The 13,601-nt window shown below is 67.8% G+C and overlaps 1 protein-coding gene across 1 annotated transcript; it reads left to right on the forward strand.

The window, feature by feature from the left end:
- Positions 1-305: 305 nt before the first annotated feature.
- LOC141477822 (liprin-alpha-3-like) lies at positions 306-13,337 on the forward strand (the record flags this gene model as incomplete). The annotated part of the gene is made up of 6 exons (XM_074167010.1): positions 306-506; positions 5,618-5,680; positions 5,808-5,834; positions 7,093-7,268; positions 8,985-9,082; positions 13,162-13,337. Coding segments are annotated over 6 exons (741 nt in total), but the record flags the coding sequence as incomplete, so codon positions are not given.
- Positions 13,338-13,601: the final 264 nt, after the last annotated feature.

Below are 13,601 nucleotides of genomic sequence, written 5' to 3' on the forward strand. Positions count from 1 at the left end.
CGGGGGGGGACCCAGGGGTGTGGGGGTCCCGGGGGGGGGGGTACCCACACTTTGGGGTGCCCCCCACCCATAGTGGGGAAATCCTGGGGGGGGTACCCACACTTTGGGGTGCCCCCCACCCATAGTGGGGGGGTCCTGGGGAGGGAACCCAGGGGTCCAGCTGCCCCCAGTTGTCCATGAAGGGTGTACTGGGGAGGGGACCCAGGGGTCTGGGGGTCCTGGGGTGGGGAACCCAGGGGTGTGGGGGTCCCTGGGGGGGGGGTACCCACACTTTGGGGTGCCCCCCCTTTTTCCCCCCCCCCCAGCTGTGGGTGGGGATGCCGGCCTGGTACGTGGCCGCCTGTCGAGCCAACGTGAAGAGCGGGGCCATCATGGCCAACCTGTCGGACACGGAGATCCAACGGGAGATCGGCATCTCCAACCCCCTGCACCGCCTCAAGCTGCGCCTGGCCATCCAGGAGATGGTCTCCCTCACCAGCCCCTCCGCCCCCGCCTCCTCTCGCACGGTCAGGCACCCGGGATTGGGTTGATTTGCACGAGGGTCTTGCACGAGGGGGTTTGGGATGAGGGGTTTGGCACGAGGGGGTTTGCACCAGGGGTTTGGGATGAGGGGTTTGGGATGAGGGGTTTGGGACGAGGGGTTTGGGACGAGGGGTTTGGGACGAGGGGTTTGGGGCGAGGGGGATCACACGAGGGGTTTGGGATGAGGGGTTTGGGATGAGGGGTTTGGGACGAGGGCCTTGCACGAGGGGGATGACACAAGGTCTTGCACGAGGGTCTTGCACGAGGGGGTTTGGGATGAGGGGTTTGGGATGAGGGGATTGGGATGAGGGGATTGGGACCAGGGGTTTGGGATGAGGGGGATCACACGAGGGGTTTGGGATGAGGGGTTTGGGACGAGGGGTTTGCACGAGGGGGATGACACAAGGGTCTTGCACGAGGGTCTTGCACGAGGGGGTTTGGGATGAGGGGTTTGGCACCAGGGGTTTGGGATGAGGGGGATCACACGAGGGGTTTGGGATGAAGGGTTTGGGATGAGGGGTTTGGGATGAGGGGTTTGGGACGAGGGCCTTGCACGAGGGGGATGACACAAGGGTCTTGCACGAGGGTCTTGCACGAGGGGGTTTGGGATGAGGGGTTTGGCACGAGGGGGTTTGCACCAGGGGTTTGGGACGAGGGGTTTGGGATGAGGCCATCCAGGAGATGGTCTCCCTCACCAGCCCCTCCGCCCCCGCCTCCTCTCGCACGGTCAGGCACCCGGGGGGGGGTTGGTTTGCACCAGGGTCTTGCACGAGGGAGGTTGCACGAGGGTGTTTGGGATGAGGGGTTTGGGATGAGGGGATTGGGACGAGGGGTTTGGGATGAGGCCATCCAGGAGATGGTCTCCCTCACCAGCCCCTCCGCCCCCCGCCTCCTCTCGCACGGTCAGGCACCCGGGGGGGGGGGGATTGGGTTGATTTGCACGAGGGTCTTGCACGAGGGAGGTTGCACGAGGGGGTTTGGGATGAGGGGTTTGGGACCAGGGGTTTGGGATGAGGGGATTGGGACCAGGGGTTTGGGATGAGGGGGATCACACGAGGGGTTTGGGACGAGGGGTTTGGGACGAGGGCATTGCACGAGGGGGATGACACAAGGGTCTTGCACGAGGGTCTTGCACGAGGGGGTTTGGGATGAGGGGTTTGGCACGAGGGGGTTTGCACCAGGGGTTTGGGATGAGGGGGATCACACGAGGGGTTTGGGATGAGGGGTTTGGGATGAGGGGTTTGGGACGAGGGCCTTGCACGAGGGGGATGACACAAGGGTCTTGCACGAGGGTCTTGCACGAGGGGTTTGGGATGAGGGGTTTGGCACGAGGGAGTTTGCACCAGGGGTTTGGGACGAGGGGTTTGGGATGAGGCCATCCAGGAGATGGTCTCCCTCACCAGCCCCTCCGCCACTGCCTCCTCTCGCACGGTCAGGCACCCGGGGGGGGGGGGGGGTTGGTTTGCACCAGGGTCTTGCACGAGGGAGGTTGCACGAGGGTTTGGGATGAGGGGTTTGGGATGAGGGGATTGGGATGAGGGGATTGGGACCAGGGGTTTGGGATGAGGGGGATCACAAGAGGGGTTTGGGATGAGGGGTTTGGGATGAGGGGTTTGCACGAGGGGGATGACACAAGGGTCTTGAACGAGGGTCTTGCACGAGGGGTTTGGGATGAAGGGTTTGGCACGAGGGGGTTTGCACCAGGGGTTTGGGACGAGGGGTTTGGGGCGAGGGGGATCACACGAGGGGTTTGGGATGAGGGGTTTGGCACGAGGGGTTTGGGACGAGGGCCTTGCACGAGGGGGATGACACAAGGGTCTTGCACGAGGGTCTTGCACGAGGGGGTTTGGGATGAGGGGTTTGGCACGAGGGGGTTTGCACCAGGGGATTGGGACCAGGGGTTTGGGATGAGGCCATCCAGGAGATGGTCTCCCTCACCAGCCCCTCCGCCCCCGCCTCCTCTCGCACGGTCAGGCACCCGGGATTGGGTTGATTTGCACGAGGGTCTTGCACGAGGGGGTTTGGGATGAGGGGTTTGGCACGAGGGGGTTTGCACCAGGGGTTTGGGATGAGGGGGATCACACGAGGGGTTTGGGATGAGGGGTTTGGGATGAGGGGTTTGGGATGAGGGCCTTACACGAGGGGGATGACACAAGGGTCTTGCACGAGGGGGTTTGGGATGAGGGGTTTGGCATGAGGGGGTTTGCACCAGGGGTTTGGGACGAGGGGTTTGGGGCGAGGGGGATCACACGAGGGGTTTGGGATGAGGGGTTTGGGATGAGGGGGATCACACGAGGGGTTTGGCACGAGGGGTTTGGGACGAGGGCCTTGCACGAGGGGGATGACACAAGGGTCTTGCACGAGGGTCTTGCACGAGGGGGTTTGGGATGAGGGGTTTGGCACGAGGGGGTTTGCACCAGGGGTTTGGCACCAGGGGTTTGGGATGAGGCCATCCAGGAGATGGTCTCCCTCACCAGCCCCTCCACCCCCGCCTCCTCTCGCACGGTCAGGCACCCGGGGGGGGGGGGATTGGGTTGATTTGCACGAGGGTCTTGCACGAGGGAGGTTGCACGATGGGGTTTGGGATGAGGGGTTTGGCACGAGGGGGTTTGCTCCAGGGGTTTGGGGCGAGGGGGATCACACAAGGGGTTTGGGATGAGGGGTTTGGGATGAGGGGTTTGGGACGAGGGCCTTGCACGAGGGGGATGACACAAGGGTCTTGCACGAGGGTCTTGCACGAGGGGGTTTGGGATGAGGGGTTTGGGATGAGGGGATTGGGATGAGGGGATTGGGACCAGGGGTTTGGGATGAGGGGGATCACACGAGGGGTTTGGGATGAGGGGTTTGGGACGAGGGGTTTGCACGAGGGGGATGACACAAGGGTCTTGCACGAGGGTCTTGCACGAGGGGGTTTGGGATGAGGGGTTTGGCACCAGGGGTTTGGGATGAGGGGGATCACACGAGGGGTTTGGGATGAAGGGTTTGGGATGAGGGGTTTGGGATGAGGGGTTTGGGACGATGGCCTTGCACGAGGGGGATGACACAAGGGTCTTGCACGAGGGTCTTGCACGAGGGGGTTTGGGATGAGGGGTTTGGCACGAGGGGGTTTGCACCAGGGGTTTGGGACGAGGGGTTTGGGATGAGGCCATCCAGGAGATGGTCTCCCTCACCAGCCCCTCCGCCCCCGCCTCCTCTCGCACGGTCAGGCACCCGGGGGGGGGGGGTTGGTTTGCACCAGGGTCTTGCACGAGGGAGGTTGCACGAGGGTGTTTGGGATGAGGGGTTTGGGATGAGGGGATTGGGACGAGGGGTTTGGGATGAGGCCATCCAGGAGATGGTCTCCCTCACCAGCCCCTCCGCCCCCGCCTCCTCTCGCACGGTCAGGCACCCGGGGGGGGGTTGGTTTGCACCAGGGTCTTGCACGAGGGAGGTTGCACGAGGGTGTTTGGGATGAGGGGTTTGGGGTGAGGGGGATCACACAAGGGGTTTGGGACGAGGGGGATCACACGAGGGGTTTGGGATGAAGGGGATCACACGAGGGGTTTGGGACAAGAGCCTTGCACGAGGGGGATGACACAAGGGTCTTGCACGAGGGTCTTGCACGAGGGGGTTTGGGATGAGGGGTTTGGGATGAGGGGATTGGGATGAGGGGATTGGGACCAGGGGTTTGGGATGAGGGGGATCACACGAGGGGTTCGGGATGAGGGGTTTGGGACGAGGGCCTTGCACGAGGGGGATGACACAAGGGTCTTGCATGAGGGTCTTGCACGAGGGGGTTTGGGATGAGGGGTTTGGCACGAGGGGGTTTGCACCAGGGGATTGGGACCAGGGGTTTGGGATGAGGCCATCCAGGAGATGGTCTCCCTCACCAGCCCCTCCGCCCCCGCCTCCTCTCGCACGGTCAGGCACCCGGGGGGGGGGGGATTGGGTTGATTTGCACGAGGGTCTTGCACGAGGGAGGTTGCACGAGGGGGTTTGGGATGAGGGGTTTGGGATGAGGGGGTTTGCTCTAGGGGTTTGGGGTGAGGGGGATCACACAAGGGGTTTGGGATGAGGGGTTTGGGATGAGGGGTTTGGGACGAGGGGTTTGGGACGAGGGCCTTGCACGAGGGGGATGACACAAGGGTCTTGCACGAGGGTCTTGCACGAGGGGGTTTGGGATGAGGGGTTTGGGACGAGGGGTTTGGGATGAGGGGATTGGGACCAGGGGTTTGGGATGAGGGGTTTGGCACGAGGGGTTTGGGACGAGAGCCTTGCACGAGGGGGATGACACAAGGGTCTTGCACGAGGGTCTTGCACGAGGGGTTTGGGATGAAGGGTTTGGCATGAGGGGGTTTGCACCAGGGGTTTGGGATGAGGGGGATCACACAAGGGGTTTGGGATGAGGGGTTTGGCACCAGGGGGTTTGCACCAGGGGTTTGGGATGAGGGGGATCACACGAGGGGTTTGGGATGAGGGGTTTGGGACGAGGGCCTTGCATGAGGGGGATGACACAAGGGTCTTGCACGAGGGTCTTGCACGAGGGGGTTTGGGATGAAGGGTTTGGCACCAGGGGTTTGGCACGAGGGGGATCACACGAGGGGTTTGGGATGAGGGTCTTGCACGAGGGGGGTCGCACAAGGGTCTTGCACGAGGGTCTTGCACGAGAGGTTTGGGATGAGGGTCTTGCATGAGGGGGGTCGCACAAGGGTCTTGCACGAGGGTCTTGCACGAGGGGTTTGGGACGAGGGGCTTCACATGGGGAGATTCACACGAGGGGGTTGGCACGAGGGCATTTGCACGAGGGGTTTTGCAGGAGGGGGGCTCACGGGAGGGACTTCACGTGGGGGGGGTTTGGCACGAGGGGATTCGCACGAGGGCGTTTGCACGAGGGGTTTTGCAGGAGGGGGGCTCACAGGAGGGACTTCACGTGGGGGGGGGGTTGGCACGAGGGGATTCGCACGAGGGGCATTTGGCACCGGGGGCCTCACAGGAGGGGGCTCACAGCAGAGGGTTTGCACGAGGGGGTTTTGCACGAGGGTTTTCACACACGCGCGTGTCGTGTGTGTGTGTCCCCCCCCGTGACACGTGTTTCCCCCCCCCCCCCCCACCTCAGTCCACAGGCAACGTCTGGATGACGCACGAGGAGATGGAGTCGCTGACGGCGGCCACCAAACCGGTGAGCGTGAGCCCTCGTGCGACGCACGAGGACCATGGGGGGGGGGGGCAGGGGAGGGTTCGGGGGGGGGGGAGGGGGGTTGGGGCCCCCCCTGATGCCTCTTCCCCCCCCCCCCCCCCGCTGCCAGGAGACGAAGGAGATCAGCTGGGAACAGGTAGGGGCGGGGCTTGCACGGGGAGGGGCGGGGCTTGCACGAGGGGTGGGGTTTTCACGGGGGCGGGGCTTGCGGGAGGGGGCGGGGCTTGCATGAGAGGGCGAGGTTTGCACGAGGGGCGGGGCTTGCACAAGGGGTGGGGTTTTCACGGGGGCAGGGAGGGGGCGGGGCTTGCATGAGAGGGAGGGGTTTGCACGAGGGGGTGGGGCTTGCATGGGGCGGGACTTGCGGGAGGGGCGGGGCTTGCAGGAGGGTCCTGGAAGGGCTAAGGGGGGGGTCACAGGGGGGTTCAGGTCCTGGCAGGGCTAAGGGGGGGTTCAGAGACAGGTCCTGGCAGGGCTAAGGGGGGGTTCAGAGAGGGGTTCAGGTCCTGGCAGGGCTAAGGGGGGTGGGGTCAGGTCCTGGCAGGGCTAAGGGGGGGTTCAGAGACAGGTCCTGGCAGGGCTATGGGGGGGTTCAGAGACAGGTCCTGGCAGGGCTGGGGGGGGGGGTGTCACAGGGGGGTTCAGGTCCTGGCAGGGCTATGGGGGGGGGTCACAGGGGGGTTCAGGTCCTGGCAGGGATAAGGGGGGTTCAATGGAGGGTCCTTGCAGGTCTAAGGGGGGGTTCAGAGAGGGGTTCAGGTCCTGGCAGGGCTAAGGGGGGGTCACAGGGGTGTTCAGGTCCTGGCAGGGCTAAGGGGGGGTCACAGGGGGGTTCAGGTCCTGGCAGGGCTATGGGGGGTCACAGGGGTGTTCAGGTCCTGGCAGGGCTAAGGGGGGGTTCAGAGACAGGTCCTGGCAGGGCTAAGGGGGGGGGCACAGGGGGGGTTCAGGTCCTGGCAGGGCTATGGGGGGGTTCAGAGAGGGGTTCAGGTCCTGGCAGGGCTAAGGGGGGGGGGGTGTCACAGGGGGGTTCAGGTCCTGGCAGGGCTCAAGGGGGTTCAGAGACAGGTCCTGGCAGGGCTAAGGGGGGGGCCACAGGGGGGTTCAGGTCCTGGCAGGGCTATGGGGGGGTTCAGGGACAGGTCCTGGCAGGGCTAAGGGGGGGTTCAGAGAGGGGTTCAGGTCCTGGCAGGGCTAAGGGGGGGGTCACAGGGGGGTTCAGATCCTGGCAGGGCTAAGGGGGGGGCCACAGGGGTGTTCAGGTCCTGGCAGGGCTAAGACCTCAGGGAGGGGGTGACACAGGGAGGGTCCAGCGGTGCCAGGCGATGGTTCTGTGTGTGTGTGCCCCCCCAACTTTTCCCCGTGTGTTCCCCCCCCCCCCCCCCCCCCCCCAGATCTTGGCCTACGGGGACATGAACCACGAGTGGGTGGGGAACGAGTGGCTGCCCAGTTTGGGGCTGCCCCAGTATCGCAGCTACTTCATGGAGTCACTGGTGGACGCTCGGATGCTCGACCACCTCAGCAAGAAGGAGCTGAGGGGGCAGCTCAAGATGGTCGACTCCTTCCATCGGTCGGTGGGGGGGGGGGGGTGTGTGTCCCCAACATTATGGGGGGGGGGGTCCCCAACCTTCTGGGGGGGGTCCCCAAACCCCCACCAGTTTGAGGAGGGGGGTAGAGATGGGGATGGGAGGGGTTAATGGGGGGGGGGACACTGGGGATGGGGGGGGACCGTGGGGATGGGGAGGGGAATTGGGGATGGGGGGGGGGAATTAGGGGTGGGGGGGGTCCCTGGGAATGGGGGACCCCCCCTGGGGTAGGGGGGACTGTGGGAATGGGGGCAACTGGGGATGGAGGGAGAACTGGGGATGGGGGAAACTGGGGATTGGGGGGGGGGATTCCTTGGAATGGAGGGGCCTGGGGATGGGGGGGGGGAGTCCCCAAACCTCGGGGGGTGTCCCCAACCTTCTGGGGGGGGTCCCCAAACCCCCACCAGTTTGAGGAGGGGGGTAGAGATGGGGATGGGAGGGGTTAATGGGGGTGGGGGACACTGGGGATGGGGGGGGACCGTGGGGATGGGGGGGGGAATTGGGGATGGGGGGGGGTAATTAGGGGTGGGGGGGGTCCCTGGGAATGGGGGACCCCCCCTGGGGTAGGGGGGACCGTGGGAATGGGGGCAACTGGGGATGGAGGGAGAACTGGGAATGGGGGACCCTCCTGGGGATGGGGGAAACTGGGGATTGGGGGGGGGGTTCCTTGGAATGGAGGGGCCTGGAGATGGGGGGGGAGTCCCCAAACCTCGGGGGGGGGGCCTCAACCTTCTGGGGGGGGGGTCCCCAACCTTCTGGGGGGGGTCCCCAAACCCCCACCAGTTTGAGGAGGGGGGTAGACATGGGGATGGGAGGGGTTAATGGGGGTGGGGGACACTGGGGATGGGGGGGGGACCGTGGGGATGGGGGGGGGAATTGGGGATGGGGGGGGGTAATTAGGGGTGGGGGGGTCCCTGGGAATGGGGGACCCCCCCTGGGGTAGGGGGGACCGTGGGAATGGGGGCAACTGGGGATGGAGGGAGAACTGGGAATGGGGGACCCTCCTGGGGATGGGGGAAACTGGGGATTGGGGGGGGGGTTCCTTGGAATGGAGGGGCCTGGGGATGGGGGGGGGAGTCCCCAAACCTCGGGGGGGGTCCTCAACCTTCTGGGGGGGGGTCCCCAACCTTCTGGGGGGGGTCCCCAGCCTTCTGGGGGGGGGTCCCCAAACCCCCACCAGTTTGAGGAGGGGGGTAGAGATGGGGATGGGAGGGGTTAATGGGGGTGGGGGACACTGGGGATGGGGGGGGACCGTGGGGATGGGGAGGGGAATTGGGCATGGGGGGGGGGAATTAGGGGTGGGGGGGGGTCCCTGGGAATGGAGGACACCCCCCCTGGGAATGGGGGACCCCCCCGGGGGAGAGGGGACTGTGGGAGTGGGGGCAACTGGGGATGGAGGGAGAACTGGGAATGGGGGGAACTGGGGATGGGGGGGGGGGGGTTCCTTGGAATGGGGGGGCCTGGGGATGGGGGGGGGGGGTGTCCCAACCCTCGGCGGGGGGGGGTCCTGAACTTTCTGGGACCCCCCCCAGGGTGACCCTGAGACCCTTGAGGAAACCCCAGCGCCCCCCAGTGTGACCCCAGGACCTCCCAGTGTGATCCCAGCCCCCCCCCACACCCCCCCCAGGGTTATCCCAGGACCCTCCCCTGACCTCGACACCCCCCCCCCCCCCCCCAAATTTGTGTGTCCCCCCCCCCAGGGTGAGCCTCCATTACGGCATCATGTGCCTCAAACGCCTCAACTACGACCGCAAGGAGCTGGAGCGACGGCGGGAGGAGAGTCAGGCCCAGAGCACCGGTATGGGGGGGGGGGTCCGGGGGGGGCCAGGGGGTCCTGGGGGTCCTGGGGGGGTCTGGGGGTTCTGGGAGGAGGGGTGCTGGGGGGGGGGGCAGGGGGTCCTGGGGGAGGTCAGGGGGTTCTGGGGGGGTCTATGGGTCCTGGGGGGGTCTGGGGTTCTGGGAGGAGGGGTTCTGGGGGGGGGTCAGGGGGTCCTGGGGGTTCTGGGGGGGGGTCTATGGGTCCTGGGGGGGTCTGGGAGTCTGGGAGGAGGGGTGCTGGGGGGGGGGGCAGGGTGTTCTGGGGGGGTTCTGGGGGGGTTTGGGGGTCCAGGAGGAGGGGTCCTGGGGGGGGTCAGGGGGTTCTGGGGTGGTCTATGGGTCCTGGGGGGGTCTGGGGGTTCGGGAGGAGGGGTCCTGGGGGGGGTCAGGGGGGGCCAGGGGGTTCTGGGGGGGTCTGGGGGTTCTGGGATGATGGGTGCTGGTGGGGGGGCAGGGGGTCCTGGGGGGGGTCAGGGGGTTCTGGGATGGTCTATGGGTCCTGGGGGGGGTCTGGGGGTTCGGGAGGAGGGGTCCTGGGGGGGCTCAGGGGGGGCCAGGCAGGGGGTTCTGGGGGGGGTCAGGGGGTTCTGGGATGGTCTGGGGTTCTGGGAGGAGGGGTTCTGGGGGGGGGTCCGGGGGGGGGGCCAGGGGGTCCTGGGGGGGTCTGGGGGTTCTGGGAGGATGGGTGCTGGTGGGGGGGGCAGGGGGTCCTGGGGGGGGTCAGGGGGTTCTGGGGTGGTCTATGGGTCCTGGGGGGGTCTGGGGGTTCGAGAGGAGGGGTCCTGGGGGGGCTCAGGGGGGGCCAGGGGATTCTGGGGGGGGGTCTATGGGTCCTGGGGTGGTCTGGGGGTTCGGGAGGAGGGGTCCTGGGGGGGGTCAGGGGGTTCTGGGATGGTCTATGGGTCCTGGGGGGGTCTGGGGGGTTCGGGAGGAGGGGGTGCTGGGGGGGCTCAGGGGGGGGCCAGGGGGTTCTGGGGGGGGTCAGGGGGGGCCAGGGGGTTCTAGGGGGGGGTCTATGGGTCCTGGGGGGGTCTGGGGGTCCGGGAGGAGGGGTCCTGGGGGGGGTCAGGGGGTTCTGGGGTGGTCTATGGGTCCTGGGGGGGTCTGGGGGGTCGGGAGGAGGGGGTGCTGGGGGGGGGGCAGGGGGGTCCTGGGGGTCCTGGGGGGGGGTCAGGGGGGGCCAGGGGGTTCTAGGGGGGGGTCTATGGGTCCTGGAGGGGGTCTGGGGGTTCGGGAGGAGGGGTCCTGGGGGGTTCGGGGGGGCCAGGGGATTCTGGGGGGGGGTCTATGGGTCCTGGGGTGGTCTGGGGGTTTGGGAGGAGGGGTGCTGGGGGGGGGGGCAGGGTGTTCTGGGGGGGTCCTGGGGGGGTTTGGGGGTCCAGGAGGAGGGGGTCCTGGGGGGGGTCAGGGGGGGCCAGGGGGTTCTGGGGGGGTCTGGGGGTTCTGGGATGATGGGTGCTGGTGGGGGGGCAGGGGGTCCTGGGGGGGGTCAGGGGGTTCTGGGATGGTCTATGGGTCCTGGGGGGGGTCTGGGGGTTCGGGAGGAGGGGTCCTGGGGGGGCTCAGGGGGGGCCAGGGGGTTCTGGGGGGGGTCTATGGGTCCTGGGGGGGTCTGGGGTTCTGGGAGGAGGGGTTCTGGGGGGGGTCAGGGGGTTCTGGGGTGGTCTATGGGTCCTGGGGGGGTCTGGGGTTCTGGGAGGAGGGGTTCTGGTGGGGGGGCAGGGGGTCCTGGGGGTCCTGGGGGGGTCTGGGGGTTCTGGGAGGAGGGGTGCTGGTGGGGGTCAGGGGGTCCTGGGGGGGTCTATGGGTCCTGGAGGGGGTCTGGGGGGTCGAGAGGAGGGGTCCTGGGGGGGGCCAGGGGATTCTGGGGGGGGGTCTATGGGTCCTGGGGGGGTCTGGGGGTTCTGGGAGGATGGGTGCTGGTGGGGGGGCAGGGGGTCCTGGGGGTGGTCAGGGGCTTCTGGGATGGTCTATGGGTCCTGGGGGGGTCTGGGGGTTCGGGAGGAGGGGTCCTGGGGGGGGGGGCAGGGGGGCCAGGGGATTCTGGGGGGGGGGCAGGGGGTCCTGGGGTGGTCTGGGGGGGTCTGGGGGTTCTGGGAGGATGGGTGCTGGTGGGGGGGGCAGGGGGTCCTGGGGGGGATCAGGGGTTCTGGGGTGGTCTATGGGTCCTGGGGGGGTCTGGGGGTCGGGAGGAGGGGTCCTGGGGGGGGTCAGGGGGGGCCAGGGGTTCTGGGGGGGTCTGGGGGTTCTGGGATGATGGGTGCTGGTGGGGGGCCAGGGGGTTCTGGGGGGGTCTATGGGTCCTGGGGGGGTCTGGGGGTCCGGGAGGAGGGGTCCTGGGGGGGGTCAGGGGGTTCTGGGGGGGTCTATGGGTCCTGGGGGGGTCTGGGGGGTCGGGAGGAGGGGTGCTGGGGGGGGGCAGGGGGTCCTGGGGGTCCTGGGGGGGGTCAGGGGGGGCCAGGGGGTTCTAGGGGGGGGTCTATGGGTCCTGGGGGGTCTGGGGTCCGGGAGGAGGGGTCCTGGGGGGGTCAGGGGGTTCTGGGGTGGTCTATGGGTCCTGGGGGGGTCTGGGGGGTCGGGAGGAGGGGTGCTGGGGGGGGGCAGGGGGTCCTGGGGGTCCTGGGGGGGGTCAGGGGGGGCCAGGGGGTTCTAGGGGGGGGTCTATGGGTCCTGGGGGGTCTGGGGGTCCGGGAGGAGGGGTTCTGGGGGGGGCCATGGGGTGCCATGGGGCGCTATGGGGGTGCCATGGGGGTACCTGGGGATGCTGAGGGATGCCATGGTGGTACCCTGGGGGTTGCATGGGGGGAGCCGTGGGGCGGCCGTGGGGCGCTATGGGGCAGCCATGGGGCACCGTGGGGTGCTATGGGGGTACCATAGGGTGCCAGGGGGGTACCTGGGGATGCTGAGGGATACCATGGTGGTACCCTGGGGGTTCCATGGGGGGAACCGTGGGGCGGCCGTGGGGCGCTATGGGGCAGCCATGGGGCAGCCGTGGGGCGCTATGGGGCAGCCGTGGGGCGCCGTGGGGTGCTATGGGGGTACCATAGGGTGCCATGGAGGTACCTGGGGATGCTGAGGGATGCCATGGTGGTACCCTGGGGGTTGCATGGGGGGAACCGTGGGGCGGCCGTGGGGCGCTATGGGGCAGCCATGGGGCAGCCGTGGGGCGCTATGGGGCAGCCATGGGGTGCCGTGGGGTGCTATGGGGGTACCATAGGGTGCCATGGAGGTACCTTGGGATGCTGAGGGATGCCATGGTGGTACCCTGAGGGTTGCATGGGGGGAACCGTGGGGCGGCCGTGGGGCGCTATGGGGCAGCCATGGGGCAGCCATGGGGCGCTATGGGGCAGCCATGGGGGCGCCGTGGGGTGCAGTGGGGGTGCCATGGGGGTACCTGGGGATGCTGAGGGATGCCATGGTGGTACCCTGGGGGTTGCATGGGGGGAACCGTGGGGCAGCCGTGGGGCGCTATGGGGCAGCCATGGGGCAGCCGTGGGGCGCTATGGGGCAGCCATGGGGTGCCGTGGGGTGCTATGGGGGTACCATAGGGTGCCATGGAGGTACCTTGGGATGCTGAGGGATGCCATGGTGGTACCCTGAGGGTTGCATGGGGGGAACCGTGGGGCATCTGTGGGGCGCTATGGGGCAGCCATGGGGCAGCCGTGGGGCGCTATGGGGCAGCCATGGGGCGCCGTGGGGTGCTATGGGGCAGCCGTGGGGCGCCGTGGGGTGCTATGGGGGTACCATAGGGTGCCATGGGGGTACCTGGGGATGCTGAGGGATGCCATGGTGGTACCCTGGGGGTTGCATGGGGGGAACCGTGGGGCGGCCGTGGGGCGCTATGGGGCAGCCGTGGGGCAGCCGTGGGGCGCTATGGGGCAGCCGTGGGGCGCCGTGGGGTGCTATGGAGGTACCATAGGGTGCCATGGGGGTACCTGGGGATGCTGAGGGATGCCATGGTGGTACCCTGGGGGTTGCATGGGGGGAACCGTGGGGCGGCCGTGGGGCGCTATGGGGCGGCCGTGGGGCGGGGCGGTGGGGCAGTGACGTGTCCCCCAGACGTGGTGGTGTGGTCCAACGAGCGGGTGACGGCGTGGGTGCAGAGCGTGGGGCTGAAGGAGTTCGCCCGCAACCTGGGGGAGAGCGGGGTCCACGGGGCCCTCCTGGCCCTCGACGACACCTTCGACTGGGCGGACCTGGCCCTGCTCCTCCAGATCCCCACCCAGAACACCCAGGTGGGCACTGGGAGGGGACTGGGAGGGGACTGGGAGGGGATTGGGAGCGACTGGGAGGCACTGGGAGGGGACTGGGAGGAGATTGGGGGCGACTGGGAGGCACTGGGAGGGGATTGGGGGCGACTGGGAGGCACTGGGAGGGGATTGGGAGCAACTGGGAGGCACTGGGAGGCACTGGGAGAGGATTGGGGGCAACTGGGAGGGGATTGGGAGCAACTGGGAGGCACTGGGAGGGGATTGGGAGCGACTGGGAGGCACTGGGAG

The sequence above is a fragment of the Numenius arquata genome, unplaced genomic scaffold (genome assembly GCF_964106895.1).
Source record: "Numenius arquata unplaced genomic scaffold, bNumArq3.hap1.1 HAP1_SCAFFOLD_1607, whole genome shotgun sequence".
Lineage (NCBI taxonomy): Eukaryota > Metazoa > Chordata > Aves > Charadriiformes > Scolopacidae > Numenius > Numenius arquata.